Below are 22,194 nucleotides of genomic sequence, written 5' to 3' on the forward strand. Positions count from 1 at the left end.
GGAAATGGTAACTAGCTTGACCTCAAGGAGGACAGAAAAACAGTAAGGGAAAGGGGATACCTAGTCAGTTGTACAACTGAATGCATTTAACTGAAATACATCTTAGGTCTTCCATTTAACCCAGTAGGCCTTTCCTGCACTGACCATAAGTCAGAAGTATTATTTTGTTATAGTATACATGAGGTTTTGAGTTGTTGGCATGTAACCAGGCATGTAAGCAGGCATGCGATCTTTAGATCATGTCAATTGTGATTTATGAATGGTGTGAGTTTCTTTTAGAAAAATACAACATAATGATGCTTGAGACATGTTATAGCTGTGCCACTTTAAGGTGAAGTAGTAATAAACAGGCGGTCAGTGTTTGGAAGTACAGTATACCTAGGCCATACTGTAAAATAGATAGTCAGTACTGGACAACTTCTCACTTCATGACACTTCTTTTTACACTCTTTACGCAAGCCAGGTTTGCCAGGTCCAGCAAAAATATCTAGACAATGACCAATCAAAACCAGCCCAAATGTTTTTTTTCACAGCAAGAGAGGAGTTGCCACATTCGTCCAATAAACCCTTTTTCCAAAATGCTATCGTGCCAATGAAGGAGTATCAATGTAACTTGTAACGACATTAGAAGCTACAATTTCGTCAAAATAATCATTGTTGCGAGCAGTGACATAAAGAAATTTGAATATGTTGCAAGAATATCTGGATACAGTCATTAGCCGTGGTATATTGGCCATATACCACAACCCCCCGAGATGCCTTATTGCTGTTATAAACTGTTTACCAAAGTAATTAGAGCAGTAAAAAGTTTGTCATACCCCTGGTATTCAGTCTGATATTCCACAGCTTTCAGACAATCCGCATCCAGGGTTCAAACCCAGTTCATAATTGTAAATAGATCCCTTTTGCACATGTGCATAACTAAAGATAAATCCAACAGGCGAGTTTGAGTGATGACAGTTGGACAGAGGATCTCAATCTCTCTGCAAGAAACTCTTGGACGAACTAAAAAAAACATGTTATGTGCCAGATGTTAAGACTACAAACTGTTATAAATGGACCATTTGCGAGATGTACTTGTCATTTCAATAGGCATATGCGGCATAGTAAAATCTGGGTTTATGATTGCAACTCAACTTTGCCATGGTTTGCTCAGCTAGATGCAGGCAGTCTATAGCCATTGATAGGCCTACATCTAATTTCAGATAGCCTACAGTAGCCTAAGCAAGATGTAAACTGAAGTTATAGGCTATTTATTGAATCTGTTTGCCAGCTCCAGATAGGCTACACAAGTGATAATGCAATTTAACATATTTATTGTATCCAGTGGTGGAAAAAGTACCCAATTGTCATACTTCAGTAAAAGTAAAGATATCTTTAATAGAAAATTACTCAAAAGTGAAAGTCACCCAGTAAAATACTACTTGAGTAAAAGTCTAAAAGTTTTTGGTTTAAAATAAATGTCATTTCTAAAATATACTTAAGTATCAAAAGTAAAGGTATAAATCATTTCTAATTCCTTATATAAAGCAAACCAGACGGCATCATTCAAAAAATGGATCGCCAAGGGCATGCTCCAACACTCAGACATCATTTACAAACAAAGCGTGATGTTCTCTGAATAAGTGTGTGAATTAGGTAATTTTCCTGTCCTGCTAAACATTCAAAACACAACGACTACTTTTGGGTGTCAGGGAAAATCTATGGAGTAAAAAGTACATTTTCTTTAGGAATGTAGTGAAGTAAAAGTTGTCAAAAAATATAAATAGTAAAGTACATGTACCCTAAAACACTACTTTAAGTAGAACTTAAGTATTTTTACCTAAGTACTTTACACCAAATGGTTGGCTACAGTAACCTACAATGACAGATGGATATGTATCATTCGCCACATTTAATGTCAGTTTCATTGAGGACTTTTTCCCAACAACAGAAACACAAGAGGGAGTTCCATAACTTCCATTTTTAAAAAAATGTCCACTAGCACAAATCTCCTCTCAACCCTTGAGACCCAAGAACTGGGCATTTTTAAGTTATTCTGACAAATGGGGGTAATGACTGCAGTAGCTATGTTTTTGGTATCGCTCATGTCATACTGCGTGTCATTACTCAACTGTCTGGATTTTACATTCATTTTGGACCTCCACCAAACTGACACACTAAATCAACAAACTGTTTTTGTACATATTCAAGTAGCGATTCATAACATACAAATACAATCAGTACATGGCTTTCCATTAATTTCTTAAACTCATTGGAAATTAAATGGAATTCAACTATGCTATAATCCCACTGAAACATGAATAAACCTCATTCAGATGATTTTATCTGTTTGACAATAAATCACTGCCTTTACAGAATTCATCTAAGATAACTCAAGAAATCTAATTAATCAGTGCACTTCTGTTGTAAAAGCGTTACATGGTCGCTGCCCATATCATTGCACAGTGCAGAAAATACACGAGACACACACACACACACACTTATATACTGCTTATAAATGTCAGGTCTTTACACTATAAATATACCTTAATCTTATATCATGCTTATGTCAGGTCTCTACACTATAAATATACCGAGAAGGAGGATATTGAAAAGTCTGTTGAAGAAGGTGGTGTGAAGGCCCAATGAATGGTACCATCCAATTACTAGCAAAAAATACGCGTACATGGCAACCCTGCCGCAAGCAAGCAGTAAAAAGAGCCACATGACCTGTGTAGAAACAGAGATATTCGAAAAAGAGGAGAAAATAATCCCATCGACAATTGTCTGTAAAACGTACAACGCTCCGCCCAGCACCGTCGACCAATTGCGTTCACGTTGTCATGCCGCGTCAAGTGGTTGCTAAACTAAACTAATCGCAACGCAAACTATTCTAAAAGTCAGGATATGAGAAACCTGACTGTTTTCGTCGAAAGTACGCAATGTTACGATTACAAAACTATACGATATTTCAGAGAATAAATTGCGCATCTCATATCTCAGAAAATATTTGTAATATTGTACTTTTCGTTCACGTAATTTATTTTTTGGGAGCAAGCGCCTAATTGACTCCGATAAAAGCACCTGTGCCAAAATCTCCCAGAATACACCGCGCGGCCCATTGACAACCCTTGGGCAAATACACAAAAGGCGTTAATACAATTCCCTTCTCCTCAAAAGTGAATATCTCTGGTAGAAGGAAGTAGCCAGTTAGATAGCAACAGCGTCAGAAAACCCGTATCCAGTAGAAATCAGATCTCTCTCGCGACTCCTCATAAATCGGGTGGAACGACGAACAAGTTGGTGGAAAATATAAATTAAACATGTACTTAAAACTTGTTTACGTTACATTAGTCCTTGCATTGGTAGCTGCAACAACAGTTGCGAGCGTAGGTAAGTTTGCGACCTAGTAAAGCACAGCTTGTTTTTGCGCTCTCTGCATAAGAAAGCCTGCGAGCTAAGCGCTAGCTCGTGTACATAAATGCGCGAGCCGTTTTGAGTGCATATTTATGCCACTTTTCGTTCTAGTTGCCCCGAATGTGACAGCAAACTGTTTCTAAAAACGATTTGTGGGAATCATACGTGTTGTCAAGTTTGTTCGTTCTTAATGGTAGATGTGTAACGTTAGCCAGCTGAGCTAGCCCTCTAGTCTTTTTTTCAGACTGCGAGCGACAGCCAACGTGGGCTGCTTGATATCGTCATAGCTGCTAACGTTAGCTTTTAGGACAACATTACTGAAGTCAGCAACCCTGAAATAACAGGCACATATATGTATTTGTTTAATAAGAGTTTTGATTATTGTCCCTTTGGACAACATAATTTAGAAGATGGGTGGTTAGTGAAATGGCCAGTTTATGCTCTTGTTGGCTAGATGGCCCTTGCTTGCCTGTCAGCCTTGCGTCACATTTGAATGTATATTGCGTTATTAATCTATAGCTATATTTGCAAAAAAAATATCACAGGTCAAGCTACATAAGTCACACGGACAGAGGGGAAATACATTTTAATGTCCGTCATTTGGGACAGCTGGTTTCTCAGTCCCTCTCTTCTTTCCATTAGTTACATGCACAGGTGTTTTAAATGTCATAAACCAACGTTGGAGATTGACATGACCAGGCTCACCTCGTAGGCATTAATCTACCAGAAATCATATCTAAGTAACTTTACTGCTCCCTGTGACTAACGTGCTTACAGTTGATGAGTATCTACTGTTGTGTTGTGCCTATTAAGTAAATATCTCCCCGGCAAGTCCAATTAGGTCTATATCCATCAGTTGGGCCAATTCCCTCATTGGTGACAATTCTAACCTTTGTATACAACTAACCTTTGTATACACTTCTAATTACTTGTATGTTGATTGATGTTTCCCCTTTCAGATGATGGATGTGCTGAACTCTCTTGTGACACTTGTGTCGGTGACTGTCAATGGTTGAACTGCACATGTAAGTAGTACCTACCTGTTAAAGCTGGGTGATAAGGACAAAAATCCATATTGTGATAAATTGCCTGAATTGATGTAATAACAAATGGAACGCTAAGTTTATAACATTAATGTGCATCACTTTTTTTTTTTAAATACGCATTATCCTTTATACTGCTGCTACTGGTTTGATGGTTGTAGCCATCAATTGTCCCATTAACAATCACCCACATTAGGAAATGTATTTAATTTCAAGCTTCACATTTCTCTAGTATAGTCTATGAACGAAATCCACAAAATGCCTGCGGTAAGTGGTCGGTATGGCAGTGTCGATCATTTTCTACATTTGTGCGATATTGTAATCAAGAGGCATACATTTTGTCCTTAATGTGTAAGCCTTATAATTTCCTAGGCCATGTACTGTATTTTGGGGTTATGATCATTGAACTACCAGACAGTACCAGTCTCTTCAGGTAGATTATAAGGCACTGGAGCCTGCCTTTTGACCAAGTCATTCCAAAGGATCAAGATTGAGCTATTTTTGAGATGCGGGTCAAAAAGGAATTGGACGGGCCTCCTGAGTGGCGCAGTGGTCTAAGGCACTGCATTGCAGTTGCTAGCTGTGCCACTAGAGATCCTGGTTGGAGTCCAGGCTCACTCTCAGCTGGGCCCCTACCGGGGGTCCCATGAGGCGGCACACAATTGGCCCAGGCTCGATCGGGTTAGGGAAGGGTTTGGCCGGCAGGGATGTCCGTGTCCCATCGCACTCTAGCGTCTCCTGTGGCGGGCCGGGCGCGTGCATGCTGACATGGTCGCCAGGTGTACAGTGTTTCCTCCGACACATTGGTGTGGCTGACTTCCAGGTTAAGCAGGCATTATGTCAAGCAGTAAGTCTTGGGTGGGTCGTGTTTCATGGGACGCATGACTTTCGACCTTCGCCTCTCCGTACGGGAGTTGCAGCGATGAGGCAAGACTGTAACTACCAATTGGATACCACTAAAAAAGGGGTAAAATACAAAAAGGAATTGGGCAGGTTGCACAAGGCAGTGAACAGACACATTTGTGTCCTCCATTAAGTGTCAGCTTAGGACATTTGGCCTTAATCCCTTCCGCACCAGCCATTTTAGAGTAGAGAAATATATCATGGTCTTTGGACAAGAACACTTTTCTACGTAGTAATCTCATTATGATAATGGGAGTGCCGATCAGACTTGAGAAATGTCTTGACTATGCAGGATAGTGTGCGTATGGGATCTCCAATGTTTGTTTTTAGGCTTCGGTCTTTGCTTTGGTCGATTGTGTGATATATTAAGCTCCTATAGGCCTGAGTCATACAGAATGCAGTATAACAGTCTTTATATAGCCAGCCTATTGCTTTGAGTTTGTTCCCTGCTGCTCTGACTGACTCAACCAAACTCTCCTCTCCCACCAACTCTACTCTCACAGTTTGCCTGTTACTGTGGTATTGTAGTCCAAGCCACTGCTTTATTTGTTTGCCTGTGGATGTTATCAGCCCAGTAATGGGATTTTCTAAGCCAAGCTCAGGTCCTAGCCCATGAGCGCTGCTAAATGATAACGGTGAACAGCTGTGTCATTCCCCCGTGTGTGATACTCGGAAGAACCCAAGCAAATCCGCTTGTGTTTTTTTTAAAGAGGTTGAGCCACTTAAGCTACCAAGGGTTGTGGGATGTTTTTATAAAGAGCCTCTGTCTGTCATGGTTTGCATAATTAACACCAACATTGCAAACCAACTAGACAGTCCCCTAAAATACTGTCAGTTGTGGGTGTGGTAAGTTTGCTTATAGTCAAGGTTCCAGGCATACTAGCCTCCTTGATTACGTGGAATGAGGACTGAGCTGGATCTAGGCCCTCGGAGCTTGTCACTGTTTGAGAGAGTGAATGTATTTGGGATGCTTTTTGAAAGGCCTCTAGTAGGCCTGAGCAAGTATGACGCCGAACAATGGTGCATAACAGACTTCTACTCGTACACATACTCTCCATGTCACTGTGTGGACCTCGATGAAGACTGTTCCAATCCCAGAGACGGGAGAAGACTGGTCGAATGTCAGGAAGATGACGAGAGGGAATGAAGGAAAAGGAATAGAGGAATGAGAAAAAAATGTTAGGACTAGGCAGAGAAATAAAATCTAGTTGCGGGGAAAAGCAATCTACAGCGTTGGAAGGAACTGCTGTTGTCACTGCCGCCACTGTTGAAGAGAGGAGGTTCTCAGCTTTCTGTAGGTATTTAGCTCTATCGCAGCTGTTTTGCAACCAAGATATGGCTTTGACATATGAAGCGTGGGAAATGCTCAACAGCCATTGAAAGTGCATAGGACTCATTGGGTAGTAGGCAACAACTGCAAAGTATTTATTTCTTATTTATACTATTTTTAGGACATTGAATTTACTGTTGGATTCAAACATGGCTACCAGTAGCGGGTATTATGTCAACAGTTGGTGGTCTAGCTAATGTTTTTGGAGTTTCCAATTCTCAGGAGATGAATTCGCCCCAAATAAATTTGCCTGTGATATTAGTGCACATAAAGACGTAGGCAAATTAATCTCTATTAAATACAATTGCTGTAGGCCTATTTTAACAGTAAAATATAACGATAATAGCCTAATTGTCAACCCAAAATACTACTAAGCTCTATGGAATTGTTTTAAGGTCACTCCAAGGATAATTTTGCTATGCAATTTATTTATTTTTATTTTTTAGAACCCTTTGAAGTATACAAAAAACATGTTTTAATTGTCTTTGGCCTTACTGCTATTGGCCCATACAAATGCATTGAATGACAGATTCACTACATGGAACTACATAGTCCTCACCCCCAAAAAAATCTCTAGAAAGTTTGTTCTGAAGTGTCAATCCTATTTTAGGTCCCCACTAGTATAGAAGAACATAACATGTGTCCCCGCATATTTGAGTATCAGATCTGGCTGTTCTTTCACATCCACTTGAGCTAGTGGTTGGTTTCTGTCTGCGTACAGAAGAGGTCGACCGAAAAGCCGATACCCGATTAATCGGCAGATTTAAATAAAATATATTTTATAAATATATATATGAAAATTACAACAATGAATGAACTCTTATTTTAACGTAATATAATACATAAATCAAATAAAATTGGTCTCAAATAAATAATGAAACATGTTCAATTTAGTTTAAATAATGCAAAAACAAAGTGTTGGAGAAGAAAGTAAAAGTGCAATATGTGCCATGTAAAAAAAAAGCTAACATTTAAGTTCCTTGCTCAGAACATGAGAACATATGAAAGCTGGTGGTTCCTTTTAACATTAGTCTTCAATATTCCCAGGTAAGAAGTTTTAGGTTGTAGTTATTATAGAAATTATAAGACAATTTTTCTCTACCATTTGTATTTCATATACCTTTGACTATTGGATGTTCTAATAGGTACTTTAGTATTGCCAGCCGAATCTCTGTAGTAGATAGGCTTGAAGTCATAAACAGCTTGAAGCATTGCGAAGAGCTGCTGGCAAACGCAGGAAAGTGCTGCTTGAATGAATGCTTACAAGCCTGCTGCTGCCTACCACTGCTCAGTCAGACTGCGCTATCAAATCATTAACTTAATTATAATATAATAACACACAGAAATACGAGCCTTAGGTCATTAATATGGTCAAATCTGGAAACTCATTTTGAAAACAAAACGTTTAATCTTTCAGTGAAATACAGAACTGTTCTGTATTTTATCTAATTGGTGGCATCCATAAGTCTAAATATTACTGTTACACTGCACAACCTTCGATGTTATGTCATAATTATGTAAAATTCTGGCAAATTAGTTCGCAACGAGCCAGGTGGCCCAAACTGACTCTGCGTGCAATGAACGCAAGAGAAGTGACACATTTTCCCTAGTTTAATATTGCCTGCTAACCTGGATTTCTTTTAACTAAATATGCAGGTTTAATAAAATATACTTCTGTGTATTGATTTTTAACAAAGGCATTGATGTTTATGGTTAGGTGCATTCTTGCAACGATTGTGCTTTTTGCCCAAATGCGCTTTTGTTAAATCAATGTCTTGTTAGAGAAAGGGCTCTTGACTCTGACAATGGAGCAACTCTCTCCTGCTCGCTTTATTAACCCCTTAGAGTTGATGAGCCCCTGCGGAAATGTAATAAGCATCATAACTTGAAATCGGCCCTAATTAATCGGCCATTCCGATTTCAATCGGTCGACCTCTAATTTACATGTCTACTATTCAATCCCTTGCTTCATTCTAGCTAGTTAGTCTGGTTGCACATCTAACTATAGCTAGAGCATATCTCTATTCTAGCAATGGATAGTTTTTGGCTGTATAGAATCTTTTTTAATAAGATTAACAATGGTTAGCTAGGATATACTGTCAGTCAGCTAACCATTTACAGTAACAGCAGTTTATTAATCAAGTCAATACACAGTAAATCTAATGCAGAAATTGAGAACTCCTACTGTGGCATGGTATGGGCAGCTATTAATTGATAAGAGTCCTAGAATGGAGTTATAAGGGTGACCAGAACCTTTTAAAGTACAGGAAGTGTTGGCTGTGCACTTGACCACATAACCCCACCAACATTTGAGGTTTTTCTTTATTTTTCCTATGCAAAAACAAATAAACGGGCAGTTTTCACTAAATAAATGATCAAACTACACAGATCGTAATCTTACATCAGGAATCTTGATTTCATGACGTCCATGAAGTAGGCTAATTATCTTGACTGCCATAACGTAGACGCCAAAATTTTCTGTCAATCCTCGTGAGATACATGAATTCCTGCACTTTAGCTGTTTTAAAATTGTGTGCAGTATCACACAAGCTCTTTAACAGATTTTTCAGAAAATCCTTTCCTCAATCAGCTGATGTTGTGCGATAATGTCACCACGTAAATAAACAGCTACACATTTACATTTGAGTCATTTAGCAGACACTCTTATCCAGAGCAACATTTTTCGTACTGGCCCTCCGTGGGAATCGAACCTACAATCCTAGCGTAGCCAGCGCCATGCTCTACCAACTGAGCCACACAGGACCAACCAATCAAACACGCATCAAACTATTATTTGTAATTATTGAAGTGACAGTATTGATTTGTTTAATTAATCATATTAAAGTTCCTCTTTCTGTTTTGAAGCATTGGATTTTGCAATCGTATATTATTTTGGATATGTGTGCCCTTGAACACTGTTTTCACATCGTAACATAGGGAGATATGAAATATTAGTGTTACCGGTGTGAAATGGCTAGCTAGCTTCTTAGCGGGGTGCGTGCTAATAGTGTTTCAATCGGTGACGTCACTCTGAGACCTTGAAGTAGTTTCCCTTGTTCTGCAAGGGCCGTGGCTTTTGTGGAGCGATAGGTAACGATGCTTCGAGGGTGTCAGTAGTTGTGTGCAGAGGGTCCCTGGTTCGAGCCCAGGTAGGGGTGAGGAGAGGGACGGAAACAAAACTGTTGAATTAGGTTACAGTAAACTTCCCGAGATCTCCATACAGAAAGAGTCCAGCAGCAATATCCAGGAATTTCACAGGATCAAGGTCAATGTGTAATTCAATTGTTAAATGCTTAGTATATGATATAACAAACAGTATCATACATATAAGGAAAGGTAGTGCTTTGTCACATGATTTTTGACAAATATGGGAACTCAAAGCATAGGTTTTTGATTAAACTCATGTGTTCCCCTTTTTATATCTTAATGTATTTACATGAGGAAAAAAAAGGCAAATGTATTATTGACTTTGAAACAGCGCCAAACTGTTGTCCTCTACAAGAAATTCTCACTCTTACCCTAGTTTTATAGAAAGATCCACTTAAGTAAAAATACTTTAATGTTCATTTTAGGGATATCTATACTTTAGTGCTTTATATTTTTGACAATTTCACTTCACTACATTCTTAATGAAAACAATGTATGTTTTAATCCGTACAATTTTGACACAACTACTTGTTACATTTCAAATGCTTAGCAGTAAAATTCTAATTCACGTGTCTGGTATGCTAAATATAAGGGATGTAAAATTATTTATACTTTTACTTTTGATACTTTAGTAGTATTTTACTGGGTGACTCACTGTTCCTTGTCATTTTTTATTAGGGTACGGTGTCTTTACTTTTATTCAAGTATGAAAATAGGTTATTTTCCCACTTAAGCTCCTCTCTCGATGCTCGGATCTGATTTATTTGGATAGTTTTTTTGTTTCAAATGACCGTTACCATGACAACCACCTCAAAATGTTAAGGAACAGTGACAGGAAATGAGTGTGGTATCTGTGTGCTACATCCGTGTGAATGCGCACATCTTATATCATCTTGTACTGGGTCACCTGTACAACTGAGTGTGGAGATATCGAAAGAATCCGATTTGGGTTCTTAGTAGTGATGGGGGAAAATATTTAGATTTTTTTTTTGTTGAATGTATTGTTTTGACACGTGCAATATTATTTTAGCCCTAGTCTGCTGTACCTACACCAAAACTCCAGTATTTTCCCTTCATAGCCTGTTCTAATAGTTTTTTTTTACGTAGGGAGCCAATTTGTTTTCAGCACTTATATTTCCATGTCTGATCAAAATACATTTTCTCATGGCTCTCGTCACTCTGCAGCAATATTTTTAGATCACTGAATCACAATGTAATCACCGTATCGAATCGCAATACACACAATCGTGAGAATTGCAATACATATTGAATCGGCACCTAAGTATCGTGACTATATTGTCTCGGAAGGTCCCTGGCAATTCCCAGCCTTAGCTCTTAGTGGCTGTGTGAACACAGCCATAGTGTGTGTATGGCTCATATTCGCTCCTCTCAGCAGCCACAACGACATAGACAAAATCCTAAAGCACCGTGTGTCACACACCAGAACAAACAACTCTCACCACTATTCCAGTCACTCTTAAACACACGCACCCGAACTAACATCTCTAACCACACAGTAGGTCTTAGGACTGAACTAATGCTTCTCATAATTCCCCAGCAGATCGCCTATTAGATATGAACTCAGCAAATCTGAAAGCTCACACACTCACTATGGAGGTGGCAGTTCTAAAGTACACTACAGACCCAACTCACTTAGGCCTAGGCAATAACCCAACTCGCTGTGGTGAGTTTGTCAACCCCACTGTTATTATCAGATTTGTCTTTGATTTAGGGATTTCATGTGAACAATGCATTGCCGTCAGTGACACCATTTTGTTCTGAAGGCTGTATTTTAATGCCGCAGAGCTACGTGTGTCAGCTGGTTTAGCTCAGTGGTCTTAAAGGTCTTGATGTAAGAAAAACGGAAGGCGCACTTACGCATCGGTATTATGAGCCTTAAGGGTTTCTCCTCTAACAAGCTTCCTCTCTCCTCTCTCACTGGATGCCCCTAGCATGTCATAATCCTTCTGGAATGTGTGTGAGTTCCATCTTTCACAGCTGCCTGTAAGGTAACGGACCCTTCTACCCCCTCGGCCAATAGAATGTCTACTGGATACACTGATAGTAGTGGGGTCAAATTTTATTTGTCACATACACATGGTTAGCAGATGTTAATGCGAGTGTAGCGAAATGCTTGTGCTTCTAGTTCTGACAATGCAGTAATAACCAACAAGTAATCTAGCTAACACTTCCAAAACTACTACCTTATAGACACAAGTGTAAGGGGATAAAGAATATGTACATAATGATATATGAATGAGTGATGGTACAGAGCGGCATAGGCAAGATACAGTAGATGGTATTGAGTGCAGTATATACATATGAGATGAGTATGTAAACAAAGTGGCATAGTTAAAGTGGCTAGTGATACATGTATTACATAAAGATGCAGTAGATGATATAGAGTACAGTATATACATACCCAACATTATTCATCTCATATGTATATGTAAACATTATATTAGGTAGCATTGTTTAAAGTGGCTAGTGATATATTTTACATTTCCCATCAATTCCCATTATTAAAGTGGCTGGAGTTGAGTCAGTGTGTTGGCAGCAGCCACTCAATGTTTGTGGTGGCTGTTTAACAGTCTGATGGCCTTGAGATAGAAGCTGTTTTTCAGTCTCTCGGTCCCAGCTTTGATGCACCTGTACTGACCTCGCCTTCTGGATGATAGCGGGGTGAACAGTCAGTGGCTCGGGTGGTTGTTGTCCTTGATGATCTTTATGGCCTTCCTGTGACATCGGGTGGTGTAGGTGTCCTGGAGGGCAGGTAGTTTGCCCCCGGTGATGTGTTGTGCAGACCTCACTACCCTCTGGAGAGCCTTACGGTTGTGGGCGGAGCAGTTGCCGTACCAGGCGGTGATACAGCCCGACAGGATGCTCTCGATTGTGCATCTGTAGAAGTTTGTGAGTGCTTTTGGTGACAAGCCGAATTTCTTCAGCCTCCTGAGGTTGAAGAGGCGCTGCTGCGCCTTCTTCACGATGCTGTCTGTGTGGGTGGACCAATTCAGTTTGTCTGATGTATACGCCGAGGAACTTAAAACTTACTACCCTCTCCACTACTGTTCCATCGATGTGGATAGGGGGGTGTTCCCTTTGCTGTTTCCTGAAGTCCACAATCATCTCCTTAGTTTTGTTGACGTTGAGTGTGGTTATTTTCCTGACACCACACTCCGAGGGCCCTCACCTCCTCCCTGTAGGCCGTCTCGTCGTTGTTGGTAATCAAGCCTACCACTGTAGTGTCGTCCGCAAACTTGATGATTGAGTTGGAGGCGTGCGTGGCCACGCAGTCGTGGGTGAACAGGGAGTACAGGAGAGGGCTCAGAACGCACCCTTGTGGGGCCCCAGTGTTGAGGATCAGCGGGGTGGAAATGTTGTTGCCTACCCTCACCACCTGGGGGCGGCCCGTCAGGAAGTCCAGTACCCAGTTGCACAGGGCGGGGTCGAGACCCAGGGTCTCGAGCTTGATGACGAGCTTGGAGGGCACTATGGTGTTAAATGCCGAGCTGTAGTCGATGAACAGCATTCTCACATAGGTATTCCTCTTGTCCAGATGGGTTAGGGCAGTGTGCAGTGTGGTTGAGATTGCATCGTCTGTGGACCTATTTGGGCGGTAAGCAAATTGGAGTGGGTCTAGGGTGTCAGGTAGGGTGGAGGTGATATGGTCCTTGACTAGTCTCTCAAAGCACTTCATGATGACGGAAGTGAGTGCTACGGGGCGGTAGTCGTTTAGCTCAGTTACCTTAGCTTTCTTGGGAACAGGAACAATGGTGGCCCTCTTGAAGCATGTCGGAACAACAGACTGGGATAGGGATTGATTGAACATGTCCGTAAACACACCAGCCAGCTGGTCTGCGCATGCTGTCTGGGCCTGCAGCCTTGCGAGGGTTGACACGTTTAAATGTTTTCTTCACGTCGGCTGCAGTGAAGGAGAGTCCACATGTTTTAGTTGCGGGCCGTGTCAGTGGCACTGTATTGTCCTCAAAACGGGCAAAAAAGTTATTTAGTCTGCCTGGGAGCAAGACATCCTGGTCCGTGACGGGGCTGGTTTTCTTTTTGTAATCCGTGATTGACTGTAGACCCTGCCACATACCTCTTGTGTCTGAGCCGTTGAATTGAGATTCTACTTTGTCTCTATACTGACGCTTAGCTTGTTTGATTGTCTTTCGGAGGGAATAGTTACACTTTGTATTCGGTCATGTTTCCGGTCACCTTGCCCTGATTTAAAAGCAGTGGTTTGGGCTTTCAGTTTCACGCGAATGCTGCCATTAATCCACGGTTTCTGGTTTGGGAATGTTTTAATCGTTGCTATGGGAACGACATCTTCAACGCACGTTCTAATGAACTCGCTCACCGTATTCGTCAATGTTGTTGTCTGACGCAATACGAAACATATCCCAGTCCACGTGATGGAAGCAGTCTTGGAGTGTGGAATCAGATTGGTCGGACCAGCGTTGAACAGACCTCAGCGCGGGAGCTTCTTGTTTTAGTTTCTGTCTGTAGGCAGGGATCAACAAAATGGAGTCGTGGTCAGCTTTTCCGAAAGGAGAGCGGGGCAGGGCCTTATATGCGTCGCGGAAGTTAGAATAGCAATGATCCAAGGTTTTTCTAGCCCTGGTTGCACAATCAATATGCTGATATAGTTATTTAGGGAGTCTTGTTTTCAAATTAGCCTTGTTAAAATCCCCAGCTACAATGAATGCAGCCTCCGGATAAATGGATTCCAGTTTGCAAAGAGTCAGACACTTTGCAAGGGTAGTGGCAACACTCCACGTACAGAAAAGGAAGGGTATAAGAGATCCCCAAGGTTTCTGTTCGTGTCAATGTTTTGCTATGAGCAGCAGCAAGTCAGCTTAGCCTAATTGTCTTCACACTGTTTTTATAGTGAGGCCAGACCAGATTGGTCATATGAGGATCTGTGTCAAAACAGAGGTGAATATCAGACACTTGTTTTTTTCAGCAGAGAGCTGTCATACATTTTCTGTTTTGGTTCAGTTTTCCAGTTTTGGCTGTGGTTGTTGTGCATGATGTCACAGAATAGTAAGTATAGCCCTACCTAATTTTTTATGATAAGTGTGGTGAAAATCAATGTCTTGTTAAAGGACCCTTGACTCTGACAATGGAACAACTCTCTCCTGCTCGCTTTAGTAACCCCTTAGAGTTGATGGGCCCCTGCGGAAATGTAATTAGCATCATAAAAAATCCCCATCAAAATCTTGTCAGTTTAAGCTGGCGATATCTGTTTTTTGGGCTGCCTCTCAATCCACCACATCCGCCGATGTCGCTCTTCTGCATCTGTGGTGAAAGGTGGCAGAGCTAGATGAAAACGTCTGTCGTGTCTGAACGGTTTGGCCTAGATAACTATTATGACCCCTCTAAAGGAAGGTGAGTCTCTCACAAACATGTAAATGACTGAAGGTAGCTGGGTACAAGTTAAATCCATGTCAGAAGCTGTTATTCGTTGTGTTTCTATGGGCTAATAGCAGCAAGGACAAATCCAATGTTTCATCAAGTAATACGCTAAGGGGTCCTAAAATTCGAAATCGAACAGCTGAATGATCCATGGTATAATATTTTTTTTTTTTTTTTTTGGGGGGGGGGTTGTTTTTAGACTCTTAAGGATTAAATGAAGACTAACATAGTTATTCAGTGTCACTTCTCGTAGCTGATGTCCAGAGCAAGGGGTTTTGCTCAGGCTAGGATTTCTGGTCCTTTCAAGTCTCTTCCTGTACCTCCACACTCATCTCACTTTCTTCTTTTTTTTTTCGCTCTCACACATGCACACCCTAAAGGGCCCTTGACTCTGACAATGGAACAGTAATCAGTAATGGAAAGATCATGCATTGGGAGGGGGAACGGGCTTTGACTCAGGACTTTCCAGGAAGGAGCAGGACTGGGAGAAGGAACACACTGTAGACTCCTGAGCTGACACAACCATTTAATTAAAATCTCACCTTGTGCTAATTCATTTGACTGAAAACAAAGGTGCTCCTTGTGTTTTTAAACTGCTCGTGTTCCATGGGGTGTCAGGATTAGTGTAAGGAATCTTTTGGAAATGATCACATGAATATATTTTCTTGTCTTTGTTTCCTGTAGCGCACACACATCACATCTTTTATTTGTGCTTGTTTTTCTTTTATCCCCCTGTTCAGTTAGAGAAACTCCAGCTGTCTCCAATGTTTCCTGTGTCAACATCATGTCCATAAACAGTCAGAACATGACCGTGGGCAACTGCTCTAATGAAACCTGCTCAGGTAAGGACTAATACCATCACATAGTTCATTTAAAGGGGTTAGATGTTTTGTCATTCCAGTGATTCACTTTGTTAACATGACAAGTCTACCTTCAACAGTAAGTGACTGATCTAGGAATATGTAGAGATTCTATATCTTTGTTCTGTGGTCTTAGTTGCTTTGTCTCAACACTCTAAAATGCTTCCCTTCTTTCCTAATTCCTTTGTCCCTGCCATTCTCCACCCCATGGCTCCTTCCTCCCATCCCTTATCCTTCCACTGGTCCAAAAGGATTAAATGGGTGAAAGCTATTTAAATGAATTCACCCTATTACATTCACCAATCTAGCCCTGTCAGATCACAAGGGAAGGAATCATTTTGGGACTTTTCAGACATAGATACCGCCATAACCTGGCGATCTCCTTCTTTCCTGCTTTTTACCCTGTCTATCTCATGGTGTCCGTCACTTCAATGGGATCTCCACCTGTTGCTACTACAGTTGTAACTGACATCCCTGCCCCACCCACAATCTCCCACTCTCCTACCACTGCTGCTCCAGTTACCCCTACGGCCAGCAATGCAACTAACAGCAGCACCACTGAGCCCGAGCCCACCCCAGGTAACCATCCCAAACCAGCATCTCGTCTGCTCCCTTCAAATCGGTGTATGTTTGCTGTGTGACTTGATTCTTTTGAGGGAGTTTTTGTATGTCAAATTTAAATATGGTGAAATGGTCAACTGTTTTTGTATGTCTAGTATATGCATTTAGTTAAATGATACTAAACTGACATCTCACCGCTGGTTACAGCTGACCTAACCACTGCAGTACCAACTGCCCTGCCCGCCACTAACGGTACCGTCCCAGTCTCTGCCGCAACGCATGCTTCAAGTAAGTTCCCATGCCAGCCCAGCCTGGTATGAAATCAAGACTATTTTATTTATGGCTGCTTGTAGAGCACCAAGGATTCCATAGAAAGCGTTACTGAATAAAAACTGGATTCCACCTGTGTATTATCAATATGGTTCTATATCCACTTAGCACTGGCTAGTGGCTCATACAGTGAAATAACCAACTTGGTGCTCTCCCTCCTTGTGCAGACGTCAGTGTCACCACCACATCACCTGTGGGGCCCTCTCCAGCGCCTCATAAGAATTCCACATTTGACGCAGCGAGCTTCATTGGGGGCATAGTGCTGGTCTTGGGCCTGCAGGCCGTGGTCTTCTTCCTCTACAAGTTCTGCAAGTCCAAGGACCGCAACTACCACACCCTCTGAAGAACCCACTCCACCTCCACCAACCACAATACCTACTCTGGGGCCCACTATGAACACCCAAACCCGAACCCCTGGCCATTGTGATTATCACAGTGTTTCCGATCAGTGTTTCTCCCAAAAGCCTAATGCCATTGCGGTGCCAACCTGTGGTTTAGGCCTGTAGCTTAAATACACACAAGGTTATAAACTGTACACACCCACAAGTGCGCCACATCTTTTACTGTACGTAGTTTTCTGCACATTTCTCACACCCTGGTGCAGCTGAAGTGAACTCCAGCGCAGTGGCATTTGAGCCTTCAACAGAGGATTACATCACTATGGATTCCCCGTCTCTCGTTCCCCCTCTCCTACACCCACCCCCCCTCCTGCAGTGAGTCATTGTGGCTATTCTCCTGTGTGCTGACTGGATGAAAAGCAGACTTGTTTACTGCTTCACTCCCCTGGCCCTTCATCTTAATGTTTTACCTGCCTGGCCTGTCATTAATAGACCCAATAGTAATTTATGTAAACTTTCAATTCTGCTGGTGTATAGTGGGGCTGCCACAGCGTTGGAGTACTAGCTTGTTCATGCACCTTGGTAACGCTTTGGAAACGCTGTTTGATTGAGGTCCCCTCCCCCTTTCTTTTTTGGAACTAGATGATTGGATGATATAGCATAGCTTTTTTTCTTGTTTGTCATGGGACAGATCTGGGTAGGTGTTTTCACAACTCCTTTATGAAGAGTTTGTATTCTCTGTATTGATGGCAGAGATGCCTGTTAAAGTAAGAATAAAAGGAGAACTATAAGCAATGGTCCATCCTCTAAGCAGGGCCCTACAGTGTGACCACTTTACTCACATATGCGTGTAAATATTTTGCTGTGTGAACTGGATTTTTAAAAATGTATTTAGGAGCACCAATGCACGTAGGAAAAATTATGATTCTAGCTTTATTACCTCAAATATTTAGCATTGTGCTACTAAATTTCTTTTTGTGCCTACAATTTTCAACTTAGGTGCACACAAAAAAGTCAGTGTAGAGCCCTGCTTAAGATAGAATATTAAGTAGATGCCCCCGTCTTAAGTGGAGGACGAGTTGGGCTCTCTTGGTGTTAAGACTCAGTGCTGTGTGTGCGTTTGGCAAACACTACACACTGCCAAAAGAGCAGCTCAATGCAATAAACCCAAGTCGACCCCTAATTTCTACAACCCCCCCCCCCCCCAAAAAAAAAATCTTTACCGACTTCAGCCAAACAGATTGCAGTGATGAGTCGGACCACTAGACTGGAGATGACCCCTTGACCCACCACCTTCCTTTAACAGGAAGGAAATCACAATGAGCCAAGTCTTTAGGACACGGTTGAAGGGGTCTACAGATAAAATATTGTGGTAAATATATGGGAGTGATAAATCAATCAGAAGTATAAATTATTGTGTTGAATGGAGTTGGAAGAAGATAAGACAGCATGCACCTTGATGCTGACAGTATTGGAAGCAAAGTGCCTTTAATGTTATGTCTGTTACTTAAAGTGGGGGGAATGAGGGAGATTTATGATGATGCTCCTCTTCCTCCTGGCTGAGGCTTGATTGTCATGAAGTAAAAGCAGTCTGGACACAGGACAGGAGCAGTATCGCGAGAACAGAACCACAGTTGGCCTCCGTTCCATTTTAATTCAGCCAACCCAGGTAGTAAACTGAAATTCCACATTTTCCTCATAGAAAATGATTGGGAGTGATTTACATTTCAGTTGACTTTATGAATTGACTGAATTGAAATGGAATTGAGCCCAACCCTGAGAACCCTAGTATCCCAGCTGTACTGAAGAGCCTTTTATTATTGAAGAGTAGATAGATACAGTAGTTGCTCATCGTGGTTTTGGATGGATGGATGAAGACCTATTAGGTTTAAATTGATTTAGAATGGCATTGGTTGAAAAGTGACCCCTATGCACACTGAATATATTTTGTTTCATTAAATGTAGGGCCTAAGTTCCACACAGCTCCCTAATGCTAGTTCCCCCTCATATTGTACACACATTCTAATGACATATGTTTTTGAAAATAATAAAGGTGGAAAGGCATTTATAGGCCAAAATAAATGAAACACTTGCATGAATGAGGGATACAGTATATTGAAAGCATGTGCTTCCACACAGGTGTGGTTCCTTGGTTAAAAAAAGCAATTAACAGCTCATCATGATTAGGGTCATGTATTAAAAATGCCCAGTTGCCCATTATTTTGGCTACCATTGCTAGGAAGAAGAGAACTCTGTGACTTTGATAGAGGGGTTTCAATGGAGCATAGGAGGTTTAAACTGTGTCTCTCACAGGAGGTTGGTGACACCTTAATTGAGGAGGGTGGGCTCGTAGTGGTTGGAGCGGAATCGGTATATAGTATCACAACTCAAACATGGTTTGATGCCGTTCCAGCCATTATTATTATGAGCTGTCCTCCCCAGTCAATTACCTGTATTTTAAGCTTAGTTAGTACATTTAATGTTTTCTGTAGTCATTGCATAAATTGTATAGAGATAGAGTTTTGAAAGTGTCAAATAACTGACTTAATAATAACTGGTCCCAGAACTTAAGTGACTTTTAATGTTGAGACATTGTCCTTTGCATTTTGGGAGTTTTCTTTTCTCCTATTGAGGCACCTTTTAAAAAAAAAAAAAAAAAAAAAATGTATGTAGTGCCAAGGAGAGGAGATGGGTGTTGAACTACAGAAAAGCAGTAAGTTTCCCAAGTTTAGAGTGCAAACAGTATGTGTCTAGTTCTTTGATTAGCTTGCTGCTAATAGTGTGACTTTGTCCCCTTTGTACATAGAGCTATCATGTCATTCAGTTGATTTACCTTAAAGGTTTGAACTTTCAATCCTGTAAAGGCAAGATTGCGTTTTCTTTTTTTTTTGTTTTTTCAGTAGCATTCACTTGCAATGGCTTTTTCTGCATTAATGCATGTCAAACAAATGGAAATGTAATATTTTCTGTTGAATTATGCTATTGGGGCTTCAGACACTTAAAAGAGAAAGAACCACTTGATTAATTTGTCAAACAATTTGGTAGAGAAGAGTGCCTGAACAATGTGTGTTAATGTCGAAGTTCTCAGTCTTGGCATGGAAAATGGAGTGCGGCACTGACGGTTTTGTTTTGTACTTTTTGCCTTCCTGTTGCTGCCAAAAATGTATGAATGCTTGTGAGAGAACTCTTAGCTCAATATTTTCATAATTATGAAAAAATATCACCTTGCTTTGTATGGAACACTCAGTGTAATTTAAAAGTGCACGTCTGTCGTTCATTGGCCCTGATTTAATGTATGTTCTTAATCACCTTAGGTTTGCCTTTTAAAGATGAATCTGCAGTCACCCAATGGCATTAGGCTACATCCCAAAGACGACCCCCCCCCCCCCAAACTATGGCAAGTCAGATGTACAAATCTAGTTTTGCTTTGTCTGCATTCACAGTATGCTGAACGTTAATGGCCAAATGTCAGGTGGAGAAGGCAACTGATAAGCATTTGTGAATCCATAGAGCATTCTGAGTGTTACTTCACCATTATTTCTCCTTTTGCCATGGTCTTAAGGACACCGTGATTTAAATCAGTCTGCATGCCGTAGGAACACACAATGTAGCAGTGAGTATTTTCTTTCAGTGTTTGTCACAGGACATTGCCATAGCAACTGATACAAATATTCTGATACAATTTTTTTTTCTTCAGTTCGGGCAAACTAAGTCACACGGCCCGGCCCCTCTCCATGCACCTTTTCAAGAAAAGTGCCTTACTCAGTTGAACATAAATGAAGATTTGTATTTTTGTCTTAACTTGATAGTACACCCAGTAGATATTAAAGGGACTCCGCACTTCCAGACCCCTTGTAAAGATTCAATCAAAGATGCTTTGAGTGGTGAGAGCAGCTTTAAATGTATTTGTTTTCTCAGTCACACTCGACGTTGGGAGCTTAAACCAGACAGAAGAATGGGTCAGCTGGCCAGATTCACAGGCATGCAAAATGTCAAATTGTGTTCCATGACTTGGCTACATTCCAACATAGAATTAAATTTACATTCTTGACCTGAGAATGTAGCTGTCTTTGGAACAATGGCACCCATTACTATTGTACATCTCAAACCCAGTTTGCTGATGTTTACATGTCTATGGCTCTGGGGGCAGCCACCATTTTCTGTGTGAAGCTCTGAAGCTTATGTTTATAGAGCTTTTAAAATTGAGTTTTTGTTTGTTGCTTTCTAACAATGTCCATATGTCACCTTGATTTTAGTCCAGTTAAATAAGAGGTTCTAGGTCTTATGGAATGATTATTCTGCGTTGCTCTCATGTGCACAAAGATGCAGATGAATATGTACACGTACAGTTGCTGTAATATTTAGCCATGATGCCTGCTACTGTTTTATGCTTGTTTTACATCCATTTTGCCTGGAACTTGATTTGCCTTGATTTCTTTTATTAGTTTTGCCATTAGCTTGAAGATGTTAAATTCAATAAAGTTTGAATATTGTTGAACATGGACTTTGTATTTACTGTTGCTGCAACTTCTGACGTTTCATAGCAGGGAAATCTTATTTAGAATGCAGTGCAACATGCTGTAAATCACAAACCAAGACCGCTACAATGGGCTCTACACTGTGAAACAGTTTGGTAACCAAGGCCTTGAGTTTGAACCTCTTATCAGTGGGACAAGGTGGCAGGTTGGCTCAGCAGCAGAAGTTACAGATTTCAGAGATTAGCTGCTGGACTAATAAGAAGTGCCAACTGCATTCGGTACCCCCAAAGTGAAGGTGTGGATGTCAGCGACAGTCAAACATAAACACAGATCACTCTTGGCTTGGTGGTCTAGCTGCGTGCTGGAGGGGTCAAGTTGCCCACAACTCCT

The 22,194-nt window shown here is 41.1% G+C and overlaps 1 protein-coding gene across 4 annotated transcripts; it reads left to right on the forward strand.

Moving 5' to 3' along the window:
• The first annotated feature begins 3,154 nt into the window (after window positions 1-3,154).
• cd164 (CD164 molecule, sialomucin) lies at window positions 3,155-21,824 on the forward strand. 4 transcript variants are annotated; one of them, XM_021612566.3, is made up of 6 exons: window positions 3,155-3,375; window positions 4,359-4,424; window positions 15,978-16,079; window positions 16,557-16,676; window positions 16,866-16,946; window positions 17,156-21,824. In XM_021612566.3, the coding sequence occupies exons 1-6, from the start codon at window positions 3,306-3,308 to the stop codon at window positions 17,329-17,331; spliced, it is 615 nt and encodes a 204-aa protein (XP_021468241.1). In that variant the 5' UTR covers window positions 3,155-3,305; the 3' UTR covers window positions 17,332-21,824. The 4 variants fall into 4 exon arrangements, with proteins under 4 accessions (XP_021468241.1, XP_090099571.1, XP_021468244.1 ...); XM_090243445.1 differs by having other exon boundaries at window positions 3,158-3,375; window positions 16,349-16,676; XM_021612567.3 differs by having other exon boundaries at window positions 3,164-3,375; window positions 16,617-16,676.
• The last annotated feature ends 370 nt before the right edge of the window (window positions 21,825-22,194 follow it).

This window comes from Oncorhynchus mykiss, chromosome 8 (assembly GCF_057628025.1).
Source record: "Oncorhynchus mykiss isolate SJ-2025 chromosome 8, ASM5762802v1, whole genome shotgun sequence".
Lineage (NCBI taxonomy): Eukaryota > Metazoa > Chordata > Actinopteri > Salmoniformes > Salmonidae > Oncorhynchus > Oncorhynchus mykiss.